General features: G+C 47.9%; 9 protein-coding genes across 10 annotated transcripts; 5 read left to right on the top strand and 4 right to left on the bottom strand.

Annotated features, from left to right (window-relative positions):
• The first annotated feature begins 63 nt into the window (after positions 1-63).
• FVEG_04698 (hypothetical protein) lies at positions 64-903 on the top strand. Its single transcript, XM_018892549.1, has 2 exons — positions 64-450; positions 505-903. The coding sequence occupies exons 1-2, from the start codon at positions 180-182 to the stop codon at positions 741-743; spliced, it is 510 nt and encodes a 169-aa protein (XP_018749258.1). The 5' UTR covers positions 64-179; the 3' UTR covers positions 744-903.
• A 255-nt stretch (positions 904-1,158) lies between these two features.
• On the bottom strand, positions 1,159-2,137 carry FVEG_04697 (hypothetical protein; the record flags this gene model as incomplete). Its single annotated transcript, XM_018892548.1, has 1 exon — positions 1,159-2,137. The coding sequence occupies exon 1, from the start codon at positions 2,077-2,079 to the stop codon at positions 1,159-1,161; it is 921 nt and encodes a 306-aa protein (XP_018749257.1). The 5' UTR covers positions 2,080-2,137.
• Positions 2,138-3,036: 899 nt separating this feature from the next.
• Positions 3,037-3,613, bottom strand: FVEG_04696 (hypothetical protein; the record flags this gene model as incomplete). Its single annotated transcript, XM_018892547.1, has 2 exons — positions 3,037-3,054; positions 3,110-3,613. The coding sequence occupies 2 exons, from the start codon at positions 3,611-3,613 to the stop codon at positions 3,037-3,039; spliced, it is 522 nt and encodes a 173-aa protein (XP_018749256.1).
• An 889-nt stretch (positions 3,614-4,502) lies between these two features.
• Positions 4,503-6,033, bottom strand: FVEG_04695 (hypothetical protein). Its single transcript, XM_018892546.1, has 2 exons — positions 5,630-6,033; positions 4,503-5,578 (listed from the first exon to the last, which is right to left on the bottom strand). Exons 1-2 carry the CDS (start codon positions 5,675-5,677, stop codon positions 5,078-5,080), a joined length of 549 nt encoding a protein of 182 aa, XP_018749255.1. The 5' UTR covers positions 5,678-6,033; the 3' UTR covers positions 4,503-5,077.
• Positions 6,034-6,629: 596 nt separating this feature from the next.
• Positions 6,630-8,585, top strand: FVEG_04694 (hypothetical protein; the record flags this gene model as incomplete). Its single annotated transcript, XM_018892545.1, has 1 exon — positions 6,630-8,585. The coding sequence occupies one exon, from the start codon at positions 6,630-6,632 to the stop codon at positions 8,583-8,585; it is 1,956 nt and encodes a 651-aa protein (XP_018749254.1).
• A 948-nt stretch (positions 8,586-9,533) lies between these two features.
• On the top strand, positions 9,534-10,556 carry FVEG_04693 (aldose 1-epimerase; the record flags this gene model as incomplete). Its single annotated transcript, XM_018892544.1, has 1 exon — positions 9,534-10,556. The coding sequence occupies one exon, from the start codon at positions 9,534-9,536 to the stop codon at positions 10,554-10,556; it is 1,023 nt and encodes a 340-aa protein (XP_018749253.1).
• On the bottom strand, positions 10,548-12,226 carry FVEG_04692 (hypothetical protein). Its single transcript, XM_018892543.1, has 2 exons — positions 11,927-12,226; positions 10,548-11,874 (listed from the first exon to the last, which is right to left on the bottom strand). Exons 1-2 carry the CDS (start codon positions 12,131-12,133, stop codon positions 10,759-10,761), a joined length of 1,323 nt encoding a protein of 440 aa, XP_018749252.1. The 5' UTR covers positions 12,134-12,226; the 3' UTR covers positions 10,548-10,758.
• A 441-nt stretch (positions 12,227-12,667) lies between these two features.
• FVEG_04691 (hypothetical protein) lies at positions 12,668-14,037 on the top strand (the record flags this gene model as incomplete). Its single annotated transcript, XM_018892542.1, has 8 exons — positions 12,668-12,708; positions 12,761-12,798; positions 12,845-12,918; positions 12,968-13,067; positions 13,337-13,457; positions 13,573-13,762; positions 13,823-13,915; positions 13,972-14,037. The coding sequence occupies 8 exons, from the start codon at positions 12,668-12,670 to the stop codon at positions 14,035-14,037; spliced, it is 723 nt and encodes a 240-aa protein (XP_018749251.1).
• Positions 14,038-14,066: 29 nt separating this feature from the next.
• On the top strand, positions 14,067-16,358 carry FVEG_04690 (phosphatidylinositol glycan, class Q; the record flags this gene model as incomplete). Of its 2 annotated transcripts, XM_018892540.1 has the most annotated exons (4): positions 14,067-14,204; positions 14,257-15,382; positions 15,436-15,995; positions 16,050-16,358. In XM_018892540.1, exons 1-4 carry the CDS (start codon positions 14,070-14,072, stop codon positions 16,356-16,358), a joined length of 2,130 nt encoding a protein of 709 aa, XP_018749249.1. In that variant the 5' UTR covers positions 14,067-14,069. The 2 variants fall into 2 exon arrangements, with proteins under 2 accessions (XP_018749249.1, XP_018749250.1); XM_018892541.1 differs by having other exon boundaries at positions 14,067-15,382.
• Positions 16,359-17,122: the final 764 nt, after the last annotated feature.

Raw genomic sequence — 17,122 nt, 5'->3', positions numbered from 1 at the left:
CACTTTACTTTAATAGATTTTCGACAGAGCAACGAGACGTGCACGGGCCATCAACGCTCCCGACGCAAGCCTTGCTTGTCAAGCGTCATCGGTCTTATCCCACGTGCTTCTAAAGAAAGTCGAGATTTGGGTATACGATCTTGTTCATGACACCGATTGCGTCGCACTTATAGCCAGGAATGGCCTCAAATCCCCAGGAAGGGCAACCGATGCCCGGCGATAAGACCCTGCATGTCTGGTCGAAACCCATAGAGCAAAACGAAGCTACCACAGTCAACGGCGAGCATGGAGCGACACCGACGAATAATAGGCCAACTATTTCAGAAGCCGTTTCTATGATCAAGAAGGATGATTTTGCGAATGTTGCAAATACTCCTTGTGCTCGACAGGGCTTCATTACAGGAATAGCATCTGGTGCCGGTGTTGGAGGATTGAGGTTCGTCCTCAAAGGTGAGTGGACAATGTTGAACTCTTAGTTTAAGGCATAGTCTAAAATGAGTGAAGGAAACCCCGGTAGCGCTGCGAACTGGGCTGTTGGAATGTTTGTTCTTGGAAGTATGGCATCATACGAATGGTGCCAGTACCTACGCCGCGAGGAACGTCGACAAATGAAACGACACGTTGAGGTAGTGTCAGAGAATAGGAGAGAGCAAGCAAGAAAGATCCAAGAGGCAAGGCGTGAGCACGACAAACTGGAGGCTGAAAAGAAGGCAGCAGGAAAGCCATGGTATAAGGTCTGGTGACCATCAGGCTGAGCACAGGCTTCTCCTATGTACTATTATTTGTGAAAGGGTGTGTATCTTATGGGTTGGGTATAGCTTGTAGATAACATCTCAAGCGCAAAAAAACAATCATAGATGAAAAGAGCAAGTAGAAAGAAGTGCTTCCGTGAATTGGGCACCAAGTCGTAGTAGTGCTATGATCTCTAAAGACCAGGGTATAGAGCGCCTTGATAAGGCCTTGGATGTACTCCGTATTTGCCAACGATCCCTTCAATTTTCACCAACCGTGAATTCGCATAGAAGAACCATCAAATTTCTTCCTGATTGATACGCCGCTTTCTCCGAGTCGCCAGAATAAAGAAACGCCAAAGTAATCGCAAAAAGAATCTATAGCCACAGCCAGCGTCCCAACAAGCGTTGGCGCCAAATACTAAGGTTATCCTGTAGGGATCGCAACGTTCGAAGCCTCCGTATCCGTGAATCTGACCTTTCGCGGCGGTGACTGCTCCTCTGATCGTCCGAGCTTGACTCCCGAACCACGACCGCGTCGCTGACTGCGTCGTGCTCGTGCCTCGCTCTCTTCTCGTTTGCGATACTCTGCCATCTGCTGCCTCCGTCTCATGGCGCGTGCATGCGCAAGAGCTGGTGTGGGTTTGAATCCAATACCGTTGATTCCAATACCGTCGTCATCCTCATCATCAGGGTCGTAGATGGTGATCTCATCTTCATGCCACGTCAGCGCAGCTCTGACAGGGTCGACAATCTGGGCCTCTTCTTCGTCTGAGTCCTCAAACGGCCGCCGAGAAGGGCGCTTCATGCGGAGCGGCGGCGAGCCCGTTCTCTTTTTGACTCTCGATTTTGACTCGGAAAGCCTGTTGATAGACGGGTATGCATGATGCAGGCTCCCATGGTTCTGCTTTTGTTGCCAGGGTTCTTCGTGCACACGAGCTTTGAGAGGTTGCAGTGATTCCTCTGATGGTAGCACAGACTTTCCGTCAAGATCGACCACTTCTTGGACAGTTGGAGCTGTATCGACCTCGCTCATAATCTCATCGGGTTTCTGTCGCTTTCTCATCGACTTGTCCTCATCCATGAGATTATTACAGTCTTCATTGCTGACTGTTGCCCCGCCCCCACTTTCCAGTGCAAGGCCACGGAACTTGTGGGCAAGGACCCTTGATCGTGAGCTATCGCTGCCATCTTCTGTGTCTGCTTGAGTTGGGACTGAAGAAGGGTGAGAGGAAGACGATAGAGGGTCATGCACAAAGGTGAATTGTATAGGAGATGCCCAGGTTTCTTCTCCACGCTTGCGTTTCGGGGTGCTAGAGATGTTTGCTGACGCGGTGGCCATGGCCATAATTCATTGTTTGACAATTCAGGGCCAGGACGAGTCGAGCCGAGTCCAGAGCCGAGTAGATATTGTCGAAAGCAAAGTAGATAAATCGTTCTAGTTGTTGACGATGCCTTGTCGAGGTACGTTGAAGGGATCAGTTAGTAGGGAGTTTGAGCTGAGTCGATGGCACCTGAACTATCGGTTTTGGTTGCGCAAGCACCACTTGCTACTTGTGACCTTCTGTCAGTACCTGACTTGCTTCACTAGTAATAAACTGTAAAAGGGAAGCGCGAGTGGCAGTGTGACTTGAGGGTATATTCCGATTGGACCTTTTATTCTGTGTTCCAATGATGTCCGAAGAATAGTATTAGATTTCTATACTGCATGACTACAAAGCCAAGTAGGTAAGTATCAGGTTCGTAAGAGCCTCGTGATTAACCCGCAAATTCAGCGTCACATTCGGACTTTCGGGTCACGTTGGATCTGGTTGAGCCAGCATCATATCGTAGATCTGCCGCTGATCGCCAAGCCTCAGATGTTTAGAGCATGATGATAGAATCCTAACATGGCCAGCTTGCATGATAATGAAATATGAATCTGTACAGTTGTTATATAGAAATTTGTACTATGTAAAGACCCTCTTACGCCAAAGCTATCTGATGCCGGATGCGGCGTCGTTTTACAGAGTATAATAGCCACTCCAAATCCATACCCTAACGTCATTGCTTCCCCATGTCAAACCACCCCAACACTCCTAATGCCAGATCTCAGACCACTGTGCCATTCCGGTGGCTTTTTTGTATAAAATCTGGCAACGCCATATTTTTTTCCCCGCTGATATTGTTACTCTTCGCTAAACCTGGTATGAAAATGAAATGCCCTAGAAGGAATGCTCGTCATGGAGATTCGTGACGAAGATAGGGTCATGACCAACCCGGTTGGCCTGCTGATAATTAAGCATAATACCGAGTATGCTGAGATTTATACATTATGGATGGCCTATACCAAGTTAGACGGCATGCCGAATACAGGCTTTGATATCCTCATAACTTACGCGGAGCATTTTTGCCCTAGCGCCAATGGTATCAATGCCCAATTGCTGTAAATCCTCGTCTTCTAGGCATGCAACTTGAGCTGGAGACATTCCCAACAAGCATCTTTCATACTTGTGCAACCTCAAAGCTCGAAGCCATTTGGCAGCCCATCGAGGATCTTGAGAGGTGTGTGGGAATACCGGCATGATCCATTTCGGCTTTACAGGAGGCTGAATGATGAGTTCCTCTTGTTGCCTCCATAATTCTCGCTTACGGTCTTTGAGTGCCTGGATCATGGGCTCAATCTCTCGCAGACTTGGTAGTTCTGCGATCGAGTGGAGGGCAGATGACCGTTCACTATCGTCCAATACTGAAAACCAGGTTCTGATTATTCCCATCTCGTCTCCAATCTTGCCGGTATCTCTTCCTGAGGAAGACCCATGATGGTGGAATGATAGTGAAGCAGAGCTTGAAGTTGGTGAGCCCGAGTATGAGCTCGATAGACTAGAAGAATACGAAGACATGATGCTGAAGGCGCGCTGTATATGGTCCGTAGTCTTTAAAAGATGTCAAATATCAGATACAATAAGAAGAAACTAAAAGAAATATCAGAGGATATTCTGTCTTCAAATATTGCAGTTAACTTGTAGAGCGCTGACGAGGCTCTCGACAGTCTTGTTTGTATGTGGTGGATTGATCTGTGGCGTGGTCGATCTGACAGCGACCGGGGCCGCTTGGAAATAAATCACCTCAGGTCATAAGTTGGTTGGAGCTGGATTGAGCACGTATTTATTAAGGAACTCTCCCAGATGCCAAAAGGCCATCATTCTCGTCTCAGGCCGCCCTGACTCTTTCAACCAACGTTCGATCCCCTATGTCATCACGGATCCATTATGGGCCTTTCTGGTACGGCCCCTCGGCGATTTCGACCAACTCCCTCATGATAGTGGCAAGATATTGACAGAGATAAAGACCATACTTCTCTTTTCTCTCATTTGGGTATTATTTGATGAGTGTCTATGGATTTAGGGTGGTGAGAGAGATATGAGCAAGTTATTTTTCCTTCTTGCTCCGCTACTGCCCGTACCTCAAATGCCGGCTGAGGCCTCATATCGTGACCCCTGTCGAGTACTACTTCACAAAGCTTTAGTACTCCGTATTGGTCTCGAACTCCTCCGTACTTGTGACTACCTTGGTTGGACAAGGCACAGCTACTTGAAACATGGTGCTTTGACATAACTATGAGACAATAGTCTTGTAAGTGGACAGCATAAGGAACGAGCTACTGGTAAGTGGTATGTAGGTCAACCTTGATGGCTCGGTGCGTTGGTGCACTCTATACCTAGTTAACGCCCTGGAGACTACCTTAGGCTATATATTATCGAGCACCTCTTGGCATAAAGAAGCCGCCAGGCCTTAAATCATTATAAAAAACTAAGCAAGCTGAAGATTATGATAAACTTCTCGCGCGATATTATACACATGTCCAAAGTTTTATGTCACCTTCTAGATGTACAGGATCCTTGCCAACATGCCACCCTATAGCCTCACACCTGGAGATGGTCGGAATAACCAGTATGCATTCCTCGAGCTAGGTTGTATCATAGATAAAGTCTCGAGCTGGGTTCTTTGAGTTCTAACTACTTGCGTATAAATATTCCCATTACCGCTATTGAAAGAAACCAGTGATACTATAAATGAGTGATCAAGGCCACCCGCAAATAGTGTAATGGGTGCTCAGTGGTACACCAACAGCTTAAAATTTTGATACCGCTTCCTCACCACAGGCTACTTTAATCAGTAGGAAGCCTCTACAAGATATTCACAGCAAATGCTTTCCCAAAAATATCGAGACCCTCCCTGTGGATCTATAATGATCGAGGTAATTCGATCTCAAAAGGGCTTTTACGGGTATCACTAGTAAAAAGACTTGTCATGTAAAGCGTCCATTGTATATATCAGCTCTGTCCCATACTTTCGGCACATATTCAGCCGCAGCAAACAGTTGTCTCCTCAATCCCCTTAGCCTTGTCCTCAGGCGCTGTCAAATCTTCGACATTGATCCTTACAACGAGCCAGTCACAAAAGAACTTGCCCAGGCCAGCACCAATAAAGATGCTAATAATAACATAGCCGTTGAAGTACATGGCCAAGAGCATAATGATGTAGGCTCCCGCAAAAGTAGTAGCGTGGATGAATGCGCGGATGAACTGCTGCAGAGGTGAGGCTCGATATGTAAGGGTTTGACTTGTGGGAACGACGGCTCCCGTGCAACCCGCGGCGGCGAGAGCAACGCTGTGAGTAGTGGCTTGCCGCTGGAAGCCACGCTGAAGAAGGGCATCGTATTCCTTGCCCATGCGCCGGAAGAACTCGACGAGAATAACGAGGAGGATAACGCCGATACAGGTTGCAGCCATCATACCCTGGTTCTTGATTTGCCATGATGAGGCCAGGAAGCACGCATCGACTGTGTTCCAATTCCACAACATCTGAGGTTATTAGTCAAGGACAAATTGGTATCTCCTGGTAGTAAATCTTACGTCGACCTTACAGGCAGCACCGCTACCGCCCATTCCTCCATGATCCATGATGAGTTGTTAGGTTGGTATTTTCGCTCGAGTTGAACAGTGGTGCTTGGATGATTTAATCGATGATGGACAGTGAATCTAACTTGAACCGAACCAAGACTGTCTTGTTTGAACCAGAAAGTGGCTGGATGGGGAGATAAGTATCTCTAAGACGAATGAATATCAAGGAGTTGAGGCTCCACTGAGAAAGATTGAGCTGTTTCCAAGACTTGTAAGACTGCCGGAGAATTAAGAAGCGACATGCAAGAGCAGAATAGGGTCAAGATTTAAGGTTATGCCGAAGGATGAGGGGGATATTAATAACGCGATATTCTTCCATCACTGATTCGATCCCTGATCATACTGTAAAACCCAAATCTAGGGCTGGAAAGCTTCATCTTCCGTCCACATCCCAAGGTTTGCCAAGCTTCGGTGGATTCCCAGACGTCGAGACGGCCCCACTAACGTGCTCATTCCTGCTCAACTCCTCTTGAATAGCCTCTCGCTTGTCTCAGCTTCGTATGTTTCTTTCTATCTCAGGGTATCATTTCTTCCTCAGGGTCCTTCCGGCCAATCTCCAAGAGGGCGTTTTGAGCAAGTAATCAGGAAACAATTCCCCGATATGGCCTGGCTCCCGGCGCCAAGTAGACCTTATTATCACTTCGTACCCGATTATCTCGTAGACCTCAAACATGCTCGTACTAGGTCGTCAAGACCGTGGCGGCGGTTGAATATTCAGTGGAGACTCGGTCGATGGGTCGATTCTTATTTGTATCTAATGGTGTCACGTCTTTTATCATTCTACTCCAATCTTGATACTCAACAGTCGTCTCTTCGCATGGTTTGTGATATATGAGATAGCTACAGATTACCCATCCGTTGATCTGTTGTCCTGCCATTCTAGGAGAGCATCAATTGCCCTTCACATATTTTCCCCTTTTCATAGAACAGCAGGACCACCACGCCCTTCACGATGGTGTCTCTCAACCAGCTGGATGTTCGCCACATCCAAAACATGAGCGAAGCCAAAACCCTGGAACCTCACTGGGGATATGTTGATCGCGCTCTCCCTTGCACAAACGATAAGGGATCTTGCGAGTATCTCGATCTGGTCTACCATGCCCACGATCTAGGCATGCTCTACTCTGGAATCCTTTGGGCTACTATTCTCGCTGTCTTCTTCCTTTGGGCTATTTTGCGACATGTCGGCAAACCCTCATCTCCGGCTATCACTTCTGGAGCGAACCCAAAAGCAGGCTTCGCTAGGGTCCGCAGCAGTCTCAGCTCGTTTACACGGCAATATCTCCTTCCAGATGCCTGCCGGACTATCTTTGGCCGTACCACTCGCTTTCAAGTTGCTGTCATGCTGTCCCTCGTGGGATATCTCACCGTTTGGAGCTTTGTCGGTATGACCTATCAGAAATGGGTCACTCCCGTCAAAGACATGCCTGGAGTCTACAACACTCGCACTACTCTTGGCCCTTGGTCTGACCGAGTTGGTATTCTCGCATATGCTCTGACTCCTCTGTCTGTCCTCTTGGCCAGCAGAGAATCTGTCCTTTCTCTTATCACAGGAGTACCCTACCAGAGCTTCATCTTCCTTCATCGCTGGCTGGGCTATATCATTTTCCTTCAGAGTTCCCTTCACACAATTGCCTGGTCTATTGTTGAGGTCCGTCTTTACCAGCCTCAACCTAAGGTGGCTGCCGAGTGGATTGTCCAGGAATACATAATCTGGGGCGTCGTTGCCATGATTCTGTTACTCCTTATGTTCATCGGAAGCACCCCTTGGGGAATTCGCGCAACAGGATACGAGTTCTTCCGCAAGTCTCACTACGTCCTCGCCATGGTCTATATTGGTGCCTGCTGGGGTCATTGGAAGCAGCTCAAGTGCTTCTTGCTTCCATCACTCCTGTTCTGGTTCGCTGACCGTGGATTCCGACTGCTTCGTACCGCTTATCTGCATTACCACCATCTCCCCTCGGGTAAGATGGGGTTTCAAGCTGCTCAAGCTGTTATTACTAGGTTTCCCGACGCCGAACATGGAGACATCCTTCGATTCGACCTCGAAAACGACCAGGACCCCTGGAAGATCGGACAGCACTACTTCCTCTGTTTTACTGAGAGCAGCATCTGGCAATCACATCCCTTCACCCCGCTAAATGCTCCTGTCGTTGAGAAGGGTGTCGTGAAGCACTCGTATATCATGCGTGCTAAGGGTGGTGAAACTAAGAAGATGGCTGAGCTGGCTGCTAAGACGCTCACGACCTCCGAGAAAGCCACCACTTCTGTCATTCTCACTGGCGCCTATGGTGAGACCACGATGGGCCACGTTGCACCTGACACCAACATTGTCTGTGTTGCTGGTGGCACTGGCATCGCCTATGTACTCCCTGTCCTCCTTGATCTCGCACGATCACCCATTTCCCGAGACCGCAAGATTGAGCTCATATGGGCCATTCGCCATGCCGCTGACGCTCAATGGGTTCAGGAGGAGATGGATCTTCTACAGCAGGCCCGAAAGGCTCTCAATCTCAAGATCCGCGTCTACGCTACACGAGACTCCAACAGCAGTTCCAGGCTGCAGGTCAGTGACGAGAAGGATGTCACAGATGCTACCAGACAACTCGGTTCATCATCATCGTCAGACGTGATAGAAGAAGGCTGTGCATGCGGCAACGACGTCCCCGTTGCTAAAATCGGAAACGGTATTGTCGACGAGGACCGACACCCTAACCTACCCAAGCTCATCAACGACTTTGTGACTAACACCATTACTGGCCCCACGACAGTCTTTGCCAGTGGTCCCGGTGGAATGATCAGTGATCTTCGCACGATTGTGGCTGGTTGCAACTCAGGAAATAAGGTCTGGAGTGGCAATGGGCGATTTGATGTTAAGCTGGTTTGTGACGATCGTCTAGAATGGTAGGGTGTCTGCGCAAGACCAGGATGAACCATTGTGTGGAATTGTGTGATTTGCAACTTTAAGATACCACTCTAGGGACTTTGCATTTAGATGGCGTTTTCGGGGCTACAAACGAACGGGTTAATTGAATAGTTTGTGTATACAGTGTTGGTAAATACATGCTATTCATGAGGAGCCTGATGCTCAGGGATTTATCTATGCCTTATAGACAGCCTCTTGTGGCATTTGGACATGATTCTAGTCTCTGAACACATGTGAATGATTACACCATAATCGGTGGTCGTGGAACACAATGGCCCGAGCCTACCGTGATCATGCCTAAGCTTCACAAGCAGCATTTAGCTCCTTCACAACATTACCATTACACCTGTTGAAACGTGGATGGACACATGTGAGTACTTTTAGTATGCAGGTGATTGGGTACAGCGCACAGTTCAAGCCTCATAAAAATATGCAGTGTAGTAGGTACTGCGCAAACAACGGAATACTGTACCAAGTTATCGCTTACAACCGCACCAGTCACTGCGTGATATTGATGGGGCACCCATGACGCACCCCGCACTCAAGTCACCACACACTCGGTCAAGCTGGCCCGAATACCGCCCGTCATCATGTTGAAGGATTCTGGTTGTTCCATATTTGCCATGAAAAGACCCCGCGGCTCATGACCCCATTCCCATTGGCAGTTTAGCCTGAAGTGTCATGATGGGTCCTACAGCTACATATCCCATTTATCCCTATATGGAGTCTGCTGCTGTGTGCAGACACTACGAAATAGATAAACCTGGCCGCACCTCAATCCAGTGCATAATCATTTTGTTGTTTACCTGTACTTTCTGTTCTATGCTAGGTTTGTTGGTGTAACATAAATACCCCTCAACCCTCATATAGCCATTCTCAACGATACTCGTATTCAAGCATATATCAAAAGGTTTAGTGAGATCATCCATCATGGCTGACGCTCCTATTTCTTTCCTGCCTCTTGGCGCCATCATCCAGTCCCTTGTCGTCAACGGCATCAACATCGTCCAGGGCTTCCCCACGCAAGAGGACTATGAGAAACACAACTCCCCTTACTTTGGCGTGACAGTTGGTCGTGTCGCCAATCGAATTAAGGGTGCTCGCATTGACAGCCTCAATGGTAAGGAAGTTACTCTCGCCGCCAATGATGGACAGAACCATCTTCATGGCGGTAAGATTGGCTGGAGCAGCCGCATCTGGGACGGCCCCAAGCCTGTTGGAACTCGCCAAGTCCAAGGCGTAGAGGGACTGGAGGGTGGGGAGAGCGTTACCTTTACACTTATCAGTGAGGATGGCGACGAGGGATACCCTGGCACCGTTGAAGTCACTGTGACTTACACAACCGGCACACAAAACGTCGATGGCAAGGAAGTCATCATTCTTGCCATGGAATACGAAGCAAAACTCGTTGGTGGCGCTGATGAGACCGTCATCAACATGACCAACCACTCCTACTTCAACCCCAGCGGAAAGGAGACTATTGCCGGTACAGAGATCACCCTGCCTACAGCCGACTACCTGGCTGTTGGTGGCGATCTCATCCCCACAGGCAAAATTGAGCCTTTCCCCGGTGTCACCGCCAACAAGACCTTCACACTGGGCCCCCAGGAACCCAATATCGACCATTGCTTCGTCTTAAACACAGACCCTTCCTCTGTGCCCCTGGACACCCGCAACCAGTCCCTCAACCTCAATGTCAAGGCTCACCACTCCGGCTCCGGCGTGAACCTCGAGGTTTATAGCACTGAGCCTACCTTCCAGATCTACACCGGTGCCGGCATTGACGTGCCCGCCGTCAACGGTCTGCCTGCTCGTGGTGCTCGTGCCGGTTTCTGTTGTGAGCCTGCTCGCTATGTTAACGCCGCCAATGTACCTGAGTGGAAGAACCAGGTCTTGCTCAAGAAGGGCGACACATATGGTGCCAGAACCGTATACAAGGCGTGGGCCGATTGAATTGGATCACAAAAATGAAAAGAGAAACTGCTAAATAGAGGCTGTTTTTAACGCCTAACTACCATAAGACAATTGGAAAGAAAAACTAGATAACTGCTGTTCCCAGACACCGTTTTGTACAAAGTTTCTCGTGATGCATCCTGATAAATTACACACCGTCAGCATAGACAGGTGAATCATAAGCATAGAATGCCCGTAGGCCTTAATCAGAATCACTGTCATCGTCGCCTAGGAACGCCAAATCCGCCCTTGCTCTCTTGCGTCTCGCAGCGTACGTTTCTTCTTCGTCCTCTTCGTCATCATTATTCTCGTTGCCATCGTTTTCTTCGGCGCCACTACCGCCACTTTCAACGACCTTGGCACCCTTGCTCTTGCTGCGGCTTGCACGACCACGCCCCTCTACACCCCAGAGAGCACTCATCTCCTGCGCAGATTCAACCTCGGCTAGAAGCTCTCGCCTCTCTTTGATTTCGCGCGCCTTCGCTTCCGAGAAGCGGCCGTCCATTCCGATATCAGTGAGCATCTTCCTAAGGTGTCGAATCTTTGCTTTGGCATCATCGCCGTATTTCTTCAGCTCGTTGTGCCAAAGCTTTCTAACACCACACTTCGTAAGCTGGCCCTGCAGTCGCTTAATTTCCTCGGTGTTAGGGTCGTCAGATGTAGTGACTTTCTTTGCGGCAACCTTGGTACCCTTTACTGACTTGCTGCCTGGCTCTTTCTTTTCCTTCCTCTTGCGTTTCGGCTTTACTGGCTCGTCGATGACATCGGAATATTCTTCTTCCTCGTCAACGACTGGCTTGTTCTCATCTTCTTTGGAACCTTCCTCTCCATCTTCTGAGTTCTGTGGTTTTGTTGAACTTGTTACCTTTTCACTTTCGAGGTCTCTATTTTCAGCCTCATCATCATTATCTCCTGACACTTCATGTTCAGATTTCATCACTTCCTCTTCTTCCTCTTCTTCAAGCTCAACGGCTTTAGACTTGTGCTTTGGTTCCGTTTTCTTTGGTGCTGTTTTCGTTGGCGCCGCTCGCCTTCGCTTCTTCTGCGGTTTCTCCTCCTCGCTGAGATCGCTCAGTTCGCTCAGTTCGCTGGATACACTGGGCATAGATTCAAGGTCAGATTCAACATCAGACTCGTCCTTCTTGTTTGCCTTTTTTGATTTTGGTTTTGGTCTGGGCTTCGTGACACGTTTCTGGCGCTTGGACTTTGGCGCAGGAGATTCAGCATCGGGAGAGGAGCGCTTCATGCCAGTTTTATCTTCTCCATCTGAGTCTGCATTTCTATTGCTGTCTGGAAACCATCCATCCATAAGTTTCTCCTAAAACCTGTGTGAGTTTATGATGTAGACGTCGTTCATGAGCCAAGCATACCACTCTCTCCTTGATCAGACTTTTGCTTTTTTGCTTCCACTCCGCACTTGAGAAAAATCCGTCATCAAGGCTGAGATTCTCCTCGGTTTGTTTGCGAACCTTGTTCACAGTAGTTTCGTCTGGTGTAGCTTGATAGACTTGATAAGTGGCATCGAGGAGCGCCTGCTCGATTTCATCTTCTAAGGGCGACATACTTAAGTTTAACATAGTATTGCTTTAAAACGATAAATGAACCTTTTTCGGGGTTGCTTGAATAAGAATGATTTGATGGTTCATAGCATTTCACGATGAGTAGTCGAGTGTTCGGGTTGAGTCGCGTTCAGACGCGCCAGGCTTAGAGTGAGCTAGGACGTTTATTGTGGAGACTTTTGTTTGGCGGGGGAGAGCTTTGACCAATGACAGCTGCTTGCGGTCCTGAAGAGCCATCGTTAGGTACCTAGTTGATGTTGTTACATTAATGAACACAATAGAATTGGCAATGTTTCTCCATTTTTCGAGGAAACAAGACTCAGTATCGATATGCTCATACAGTGGCTTGTATGATCAAGGTGTCTGAAATGGACATATATAAAGACTGTTCTGTCTTGACTGGACACTTAACCTTTTACCTGTCCGGTGGAGTGGCTTTTAGGTGTAGCTTGGCGTCTTTAAATCCGGGGACAACCTAAGGTAAGTATTTCCTCTTACGTAGATTTCTTTATACTTCAAATATCTTACATCATTAACCACCATCAGTTCAAAATGTCAGCTTCATTAGCTCCAGAGTGCAACGAGGTTAAAGAGTAAGTTCCTCACATATGATAGATAAGAGCCCCATCTCATACAGAACCCTAGGCGGTATGATACGTGTTTCTTAAAATGGTACAGCGAAAGTATGTATCTCGATCTCTACTGTGACACTGAGCTGAACATATGCAGAGTACCTTCGAGGCCAAGAAAAGGACAACAAGGAATGTGCGGACATGTTTAAAGAATACCAAACTTGTCTTAAGGTACTCTTCTTCTAAAGGTTACAGACTTCCTGTTGCTCACTTACCACAGGTTGCTCTAAAGGATCGCGGTGTGGATAAATTAGTGGAAGAGGCCCGGGAAGAAAACAAAGAGAACGATCTAAAACACCTCGGACCAAGAAGTATGATATGTTCCGGCTTCCCATACCCTCTAACCTACTGATATTGCTTTTAGAATAACGTGTATCGTGTGCTACAGAACACGGCGTCCCGGATGAAGAAAATATGATTGTTCGGACCTCAGGTGCTTAAGAGCTCCGGATCCCTGATGCATATACTCTCTCTACTCGACTCCCATATAATTTTTGCTACCTTGCAATTCCTCCTCCCTGTCCGTTCCATATTATGCTTCTATCGTTTTTGCCTACCATCGTCATCGTCTTGAAGGATGCGGAATCAGGCCGCTCACACGTGATTTTAATTGATTGGGTGACCCACTGTTACTGTAGTCCATTCAATGTTGCTCTTCAGGGACAGAACAACGTGCAAGGGGAACCAATCAACTCGATCTCTTCCATTGAGTTGGCAATGCCCTCTTAACCTACATCCTATTTCCCTTTGTTAGTTCTGACGCTCATAGCCAAACGTCCTCGTCGTTATTCAGGACTAAAACCCACTACCGACAGCTTGGCATAGACTCTACTCCGTATATCTTCTAACCTTTTACCGGCGGACGGCATGTACTGCCACGAGGAATAGCGCTTCTATGCACCCCTTTTCTATTCTGACGCTCGGCATTTTCGTCGCTGGTTACATTACTGCCCGTTGGGATCTCGTCACTCGTCTCTATGAGCTTGCCATCTTCGCTTGGGAAAACGGTGTTGTCGTGAGTCCATGCCCCTCCTTCTTGCGCAACCTTCTACAGGGCTAACCTATAACTGCAAAGACACGCGCAGCGAAAGCCTTTGCTGCACTTTCCGTCCTCTTTCTCTCCATTTTCGCCCCGACCGTCTTCCTAGCCAGAAAAGAAACGAATCTGGTACGCCCGATTGCAACATCCGAAGCCGCTGACAATGGCTAACAAGAACTGTTCAGCATCCAAGAAGAACGGGAACTGGTGTCTCTGCGCGGGAACAACTCAGAAGACGTGGTTCATTTTAAGAGACACGTCCCAGGTGGCATAGTTGCTTGTCATGGTAGAGCATGATGGGCTGATGAGAGTGTTCTGGCCGACGGACATTCGCAAGTCTGATCGCCCTGGTGTCGTGGTGGGATGGCGCAATTCCATATTGGATGTGTTTGTTGTAACCATCCTCGAAGATGTAGATGTTTGTTTGGTGTATTGCAATACGACAGCAGGGGTATGCTAATTGTTCTCAGGCACGAAACACCGAATTTCATCTCAAAGCCGGCACTTTGTTCCGCAGCGAGCTTCACCCTACTAACCAGATCACCGATATGTGTGGCCATAGCTCAATGCATGTCCTTGGCCTCTCGAATGCCATCGATGCAGCCGCCGCAGACCCTTCTTGGTTCTGTGCTACGACCAGCTCAAATCCAAGGCAACCAAAGATTACATGCGCGAAGGCCGTCAGCGTACAACTTATTCTGTATGATAGACCTCAGCCCCAGGGGATGCAATACGTTTCGCTGAATCCGATTGCACTAGCGCTTGGTCATGATGGTTCCTTGTTAGGCGACATAACAGTGTCGGAAGGGGAGCAAGAGACTCGAGAGCGCCAAAAGAAAGAAGAGAATCGCAAATTGGTTGAGAAGCTCAAACAGCACACCATTTTCAAACGAGTTCCTTCAGCACGCGACAGGGCCCTGCCCAAAATCATCAATCAGATAAACTGGTCTTGGGAGCTGGAGAAGACGTTGCAGAAAAATGTGGGACGGCTGGGAACAAGACCACGCCGAAGCCTTAGTGTGTCTGAAAGGGTGGTTGAGACAGCATCGACTATGCGAAATTATGTCATCCTTCAGTTGTGGACATGGTTTACTCTCTACCTTTTCCCTACTATACGCAAGACCTTTGTCCTTGTTCTCATGGGCCACCGCGTTGTAGCAGAGATGCTGCTCTTGCTGCTTGAATTTCGAGCCAAGCCTGGTTATGCGGCCCTGAAAGATATATCGGCTACAGCACAACAAGTTGAGATACGACTACAACAGTTTTGCTATTGGCCGATGCAGTATATGAAATTGCGACAACGGAAAAACAACTGGGCTAGTGTCACGACTAGCCATCCTGATTATATCCGTTTCTACAACAGTTTATGGCTTGTTGCCAACGATGTCATCATCGGAATCGCCCTAGGTTCATATATTATTGAGAATGCAGACTGGGTTGCTGAGCAAATCGGGGATCTACTCCAGACCTACACGGTAGACGCACTTCAAAGCAGCATATCATGGCTCATGGGCTGGCCGGCTGGCCTCAAACTCAATGGTGAACTGGCAGCTTTCTTAGGAGACTTATTCCTTTGGGTCATTGATTACTGGTCTAGTGAGTCTTGTGAACCTTCTCAAGAATACATACCCTTTCTAACTTAGATATAGGTTGTATCGAAACTCTAACACCAGCATTGCCCCAGATGGTGTGGTTCATAGGGTTCTCCTCCTTTGCTGGAGCTAGCATGCCGATTGCCATGTTCTCTGATATGCTTTCCACCCTGACCATTCACATCTACTCGTTCTACCTTGCATCAGGACGTATATACCATTGGCAGCTCACCATTCTCCAGTCACTGTTTCATCTTTTCCGCGGCAAGAAACACAACGTTCTTCGCAACCGTATCGATTCTTGCGACTACGATTTAGATCAACTCCTTGTTGGCACCATCCTCTTTACGCTACTCTTCTTCCTCTTGCCAACAGTCGCTGTCTTCTATCTCAACTTTGCCATCGCAAGGATGGCGATTATCTCTTTAAAGGCTGGCTTTGATACCCTTCTTTCATGTCTAAACCACTTTCCTTTATTTGCACTTATGTTGAGAATAAAAGATCCGAGGAGGCTTCCAGGTGGTATACGATTTGAGCTCCGAGATAGCCATGACTATAGGCACGACAAAGCAAATAATGCTGATGGACTGCCGCCTACGTCTGTTATTTACCTCAAGGTGTGTAGTTCCCGATTACTCGTATGCAACATAGCACACTCACACCATTCTTAGTCGATTCCTCTGACATTTCGGATCATGTTCAACCAATACTTCCAGATGGCAAATCGCATCCGAAAGCACTACCTGTCACCAAAAGTTTTCTTCTGCTTGCTGACGGGCAAGTTCGTGCCGCCAATTAATCGCAAGAACTTGTATAGTCTACAATACAGCATGTTGCCCGCTCGTCGGGCGACCATCTGGGAGATGTGGAGAGCGTTGAACACAGAGACCAGACCAGCAAAGCGGGTGTCGCTGCCTTATATCCCACCATTGTCCAATGCAGGTAGAAGAACCTCAGCGAATAATGGACGGGCTAGATGAGTGGCAAACATGAGAATTGCTTGAGTAGTAATGAACAATAGCTAGAAGTATCAATGAATTCTGTATAGATCGCTGTGAAAGCGAATAGTTCTGCTCGATGGAAAATGGTGTAACCCAAGACTACGTCTCGATCGATGCACAATTACCAGATCTGGCCGTCTCTCAGTTGATTGTCAGAAGCCCCTGCGGGCGTCTATCCTGACTCGTATTGTGCGAGTAATTTGTTGATCGTCATGAATTACAAGTGTTGGTCAGGCTCAGGCTAATGCCAAACGCACTCGTCACATTGTATGTAAATCGGCTATGCAGTTCGGTTGCAATTGCTTCCATCCTCAAATCTTACACACATGAAATATGACGGGAACTTTCATTCTTCCAACCCCACCTCCCCGGATTCACGGCCCTCTTGGTCCTGCATCACCCATGGGTTACTTCAATTGGTACAGGTACAGCCCATACGACTTATCTTTCATGCTGTACCTGCTTGCTTTTGTGTCTATGTCTGTCTGTTTACCTAAGCAAGTTGGGCTGGAATCAGGATGGCTAACCTTAGGTACCTAACTAGGTAGGTACACAATGTTTCATGGATTGACTTGGGTGATTACAGTAGAGACCTTTCAGCTCAAATTCTAACTTTCAGAAGTGGTTACCCAATGATGTAACATTCTCCAATATTCAACACCACTATTGTTCCCCACGCTGCATGGCGTTGAACTAAGACAAGCTCAATGACCCCCAGACCCCTAAAAACGCCAACCTTGTTT

Source organism: Fusarium verticillioides, chromosome 4 (assembly GCF_000149555.1).
Source record: "Fusarium verticillioides 7600 chromosome 4, whole genome shotgun sequence".
Taxonomy (NCBI): domain Eukaryota; kingdom Fungi; phylum Ascomycota; class Sordariomycetes; order Hypocreales; family Nectriaceae; genus Fusarium; species Fusarium verticillioides.
Note: the sequence above shows the minus strand (reverse complement) of the source record. Positions and strands in the feature narration are given on the sequence as shown.

Excerpts from the sequence above, each read along its gene's own strand:
- FVEG_04698 (XM_018892549.1), top strand. The coding sequence starts at position 180 with ATGGCCTCAAATCCCCAGGAAGGGCAACCGATGCCCGGCGATAAGACC. Across the intron at positions 451-504 it reads ATTGAGGTTCGTCCTCAAAG|GAAACCCCGGTAGCGCTGCG; the intron begins GTGAGTGGACAA and ends AAATGAGTGAAG.
- FVEG_04695 (XM_018892546.1), bottom strand. The coding sequence starts at position 5,677 with ATGGATCATGGAGGAATGGGCGGTAGCGGTGCTGCCTGTAAGGTCGAC. Across the intron at positions 5,579-5,629 it reads GTGCTGCCTGTAAGGTCGAC|ATGTTGTGGAATTGGAACAC; the intron begins GTAAGATTTACT and ends TAATAACCTCAG.
- FVEG_04692 (XM_018892543.1), bottom strand. The coding sequence starts at position 12,133 with ATGTTAAACTTAAGTATGTCGCCCTTAGAAGATGAAATCGAGCAGGCG. Across the intron at positions 11,875-11,926 it reads GTCTGATCAAGGAGAGAGTG|GAGAAACTTATGGATGGATG; the intron begins GTATGCTTGGCT and ends CACAGGTTTTAG.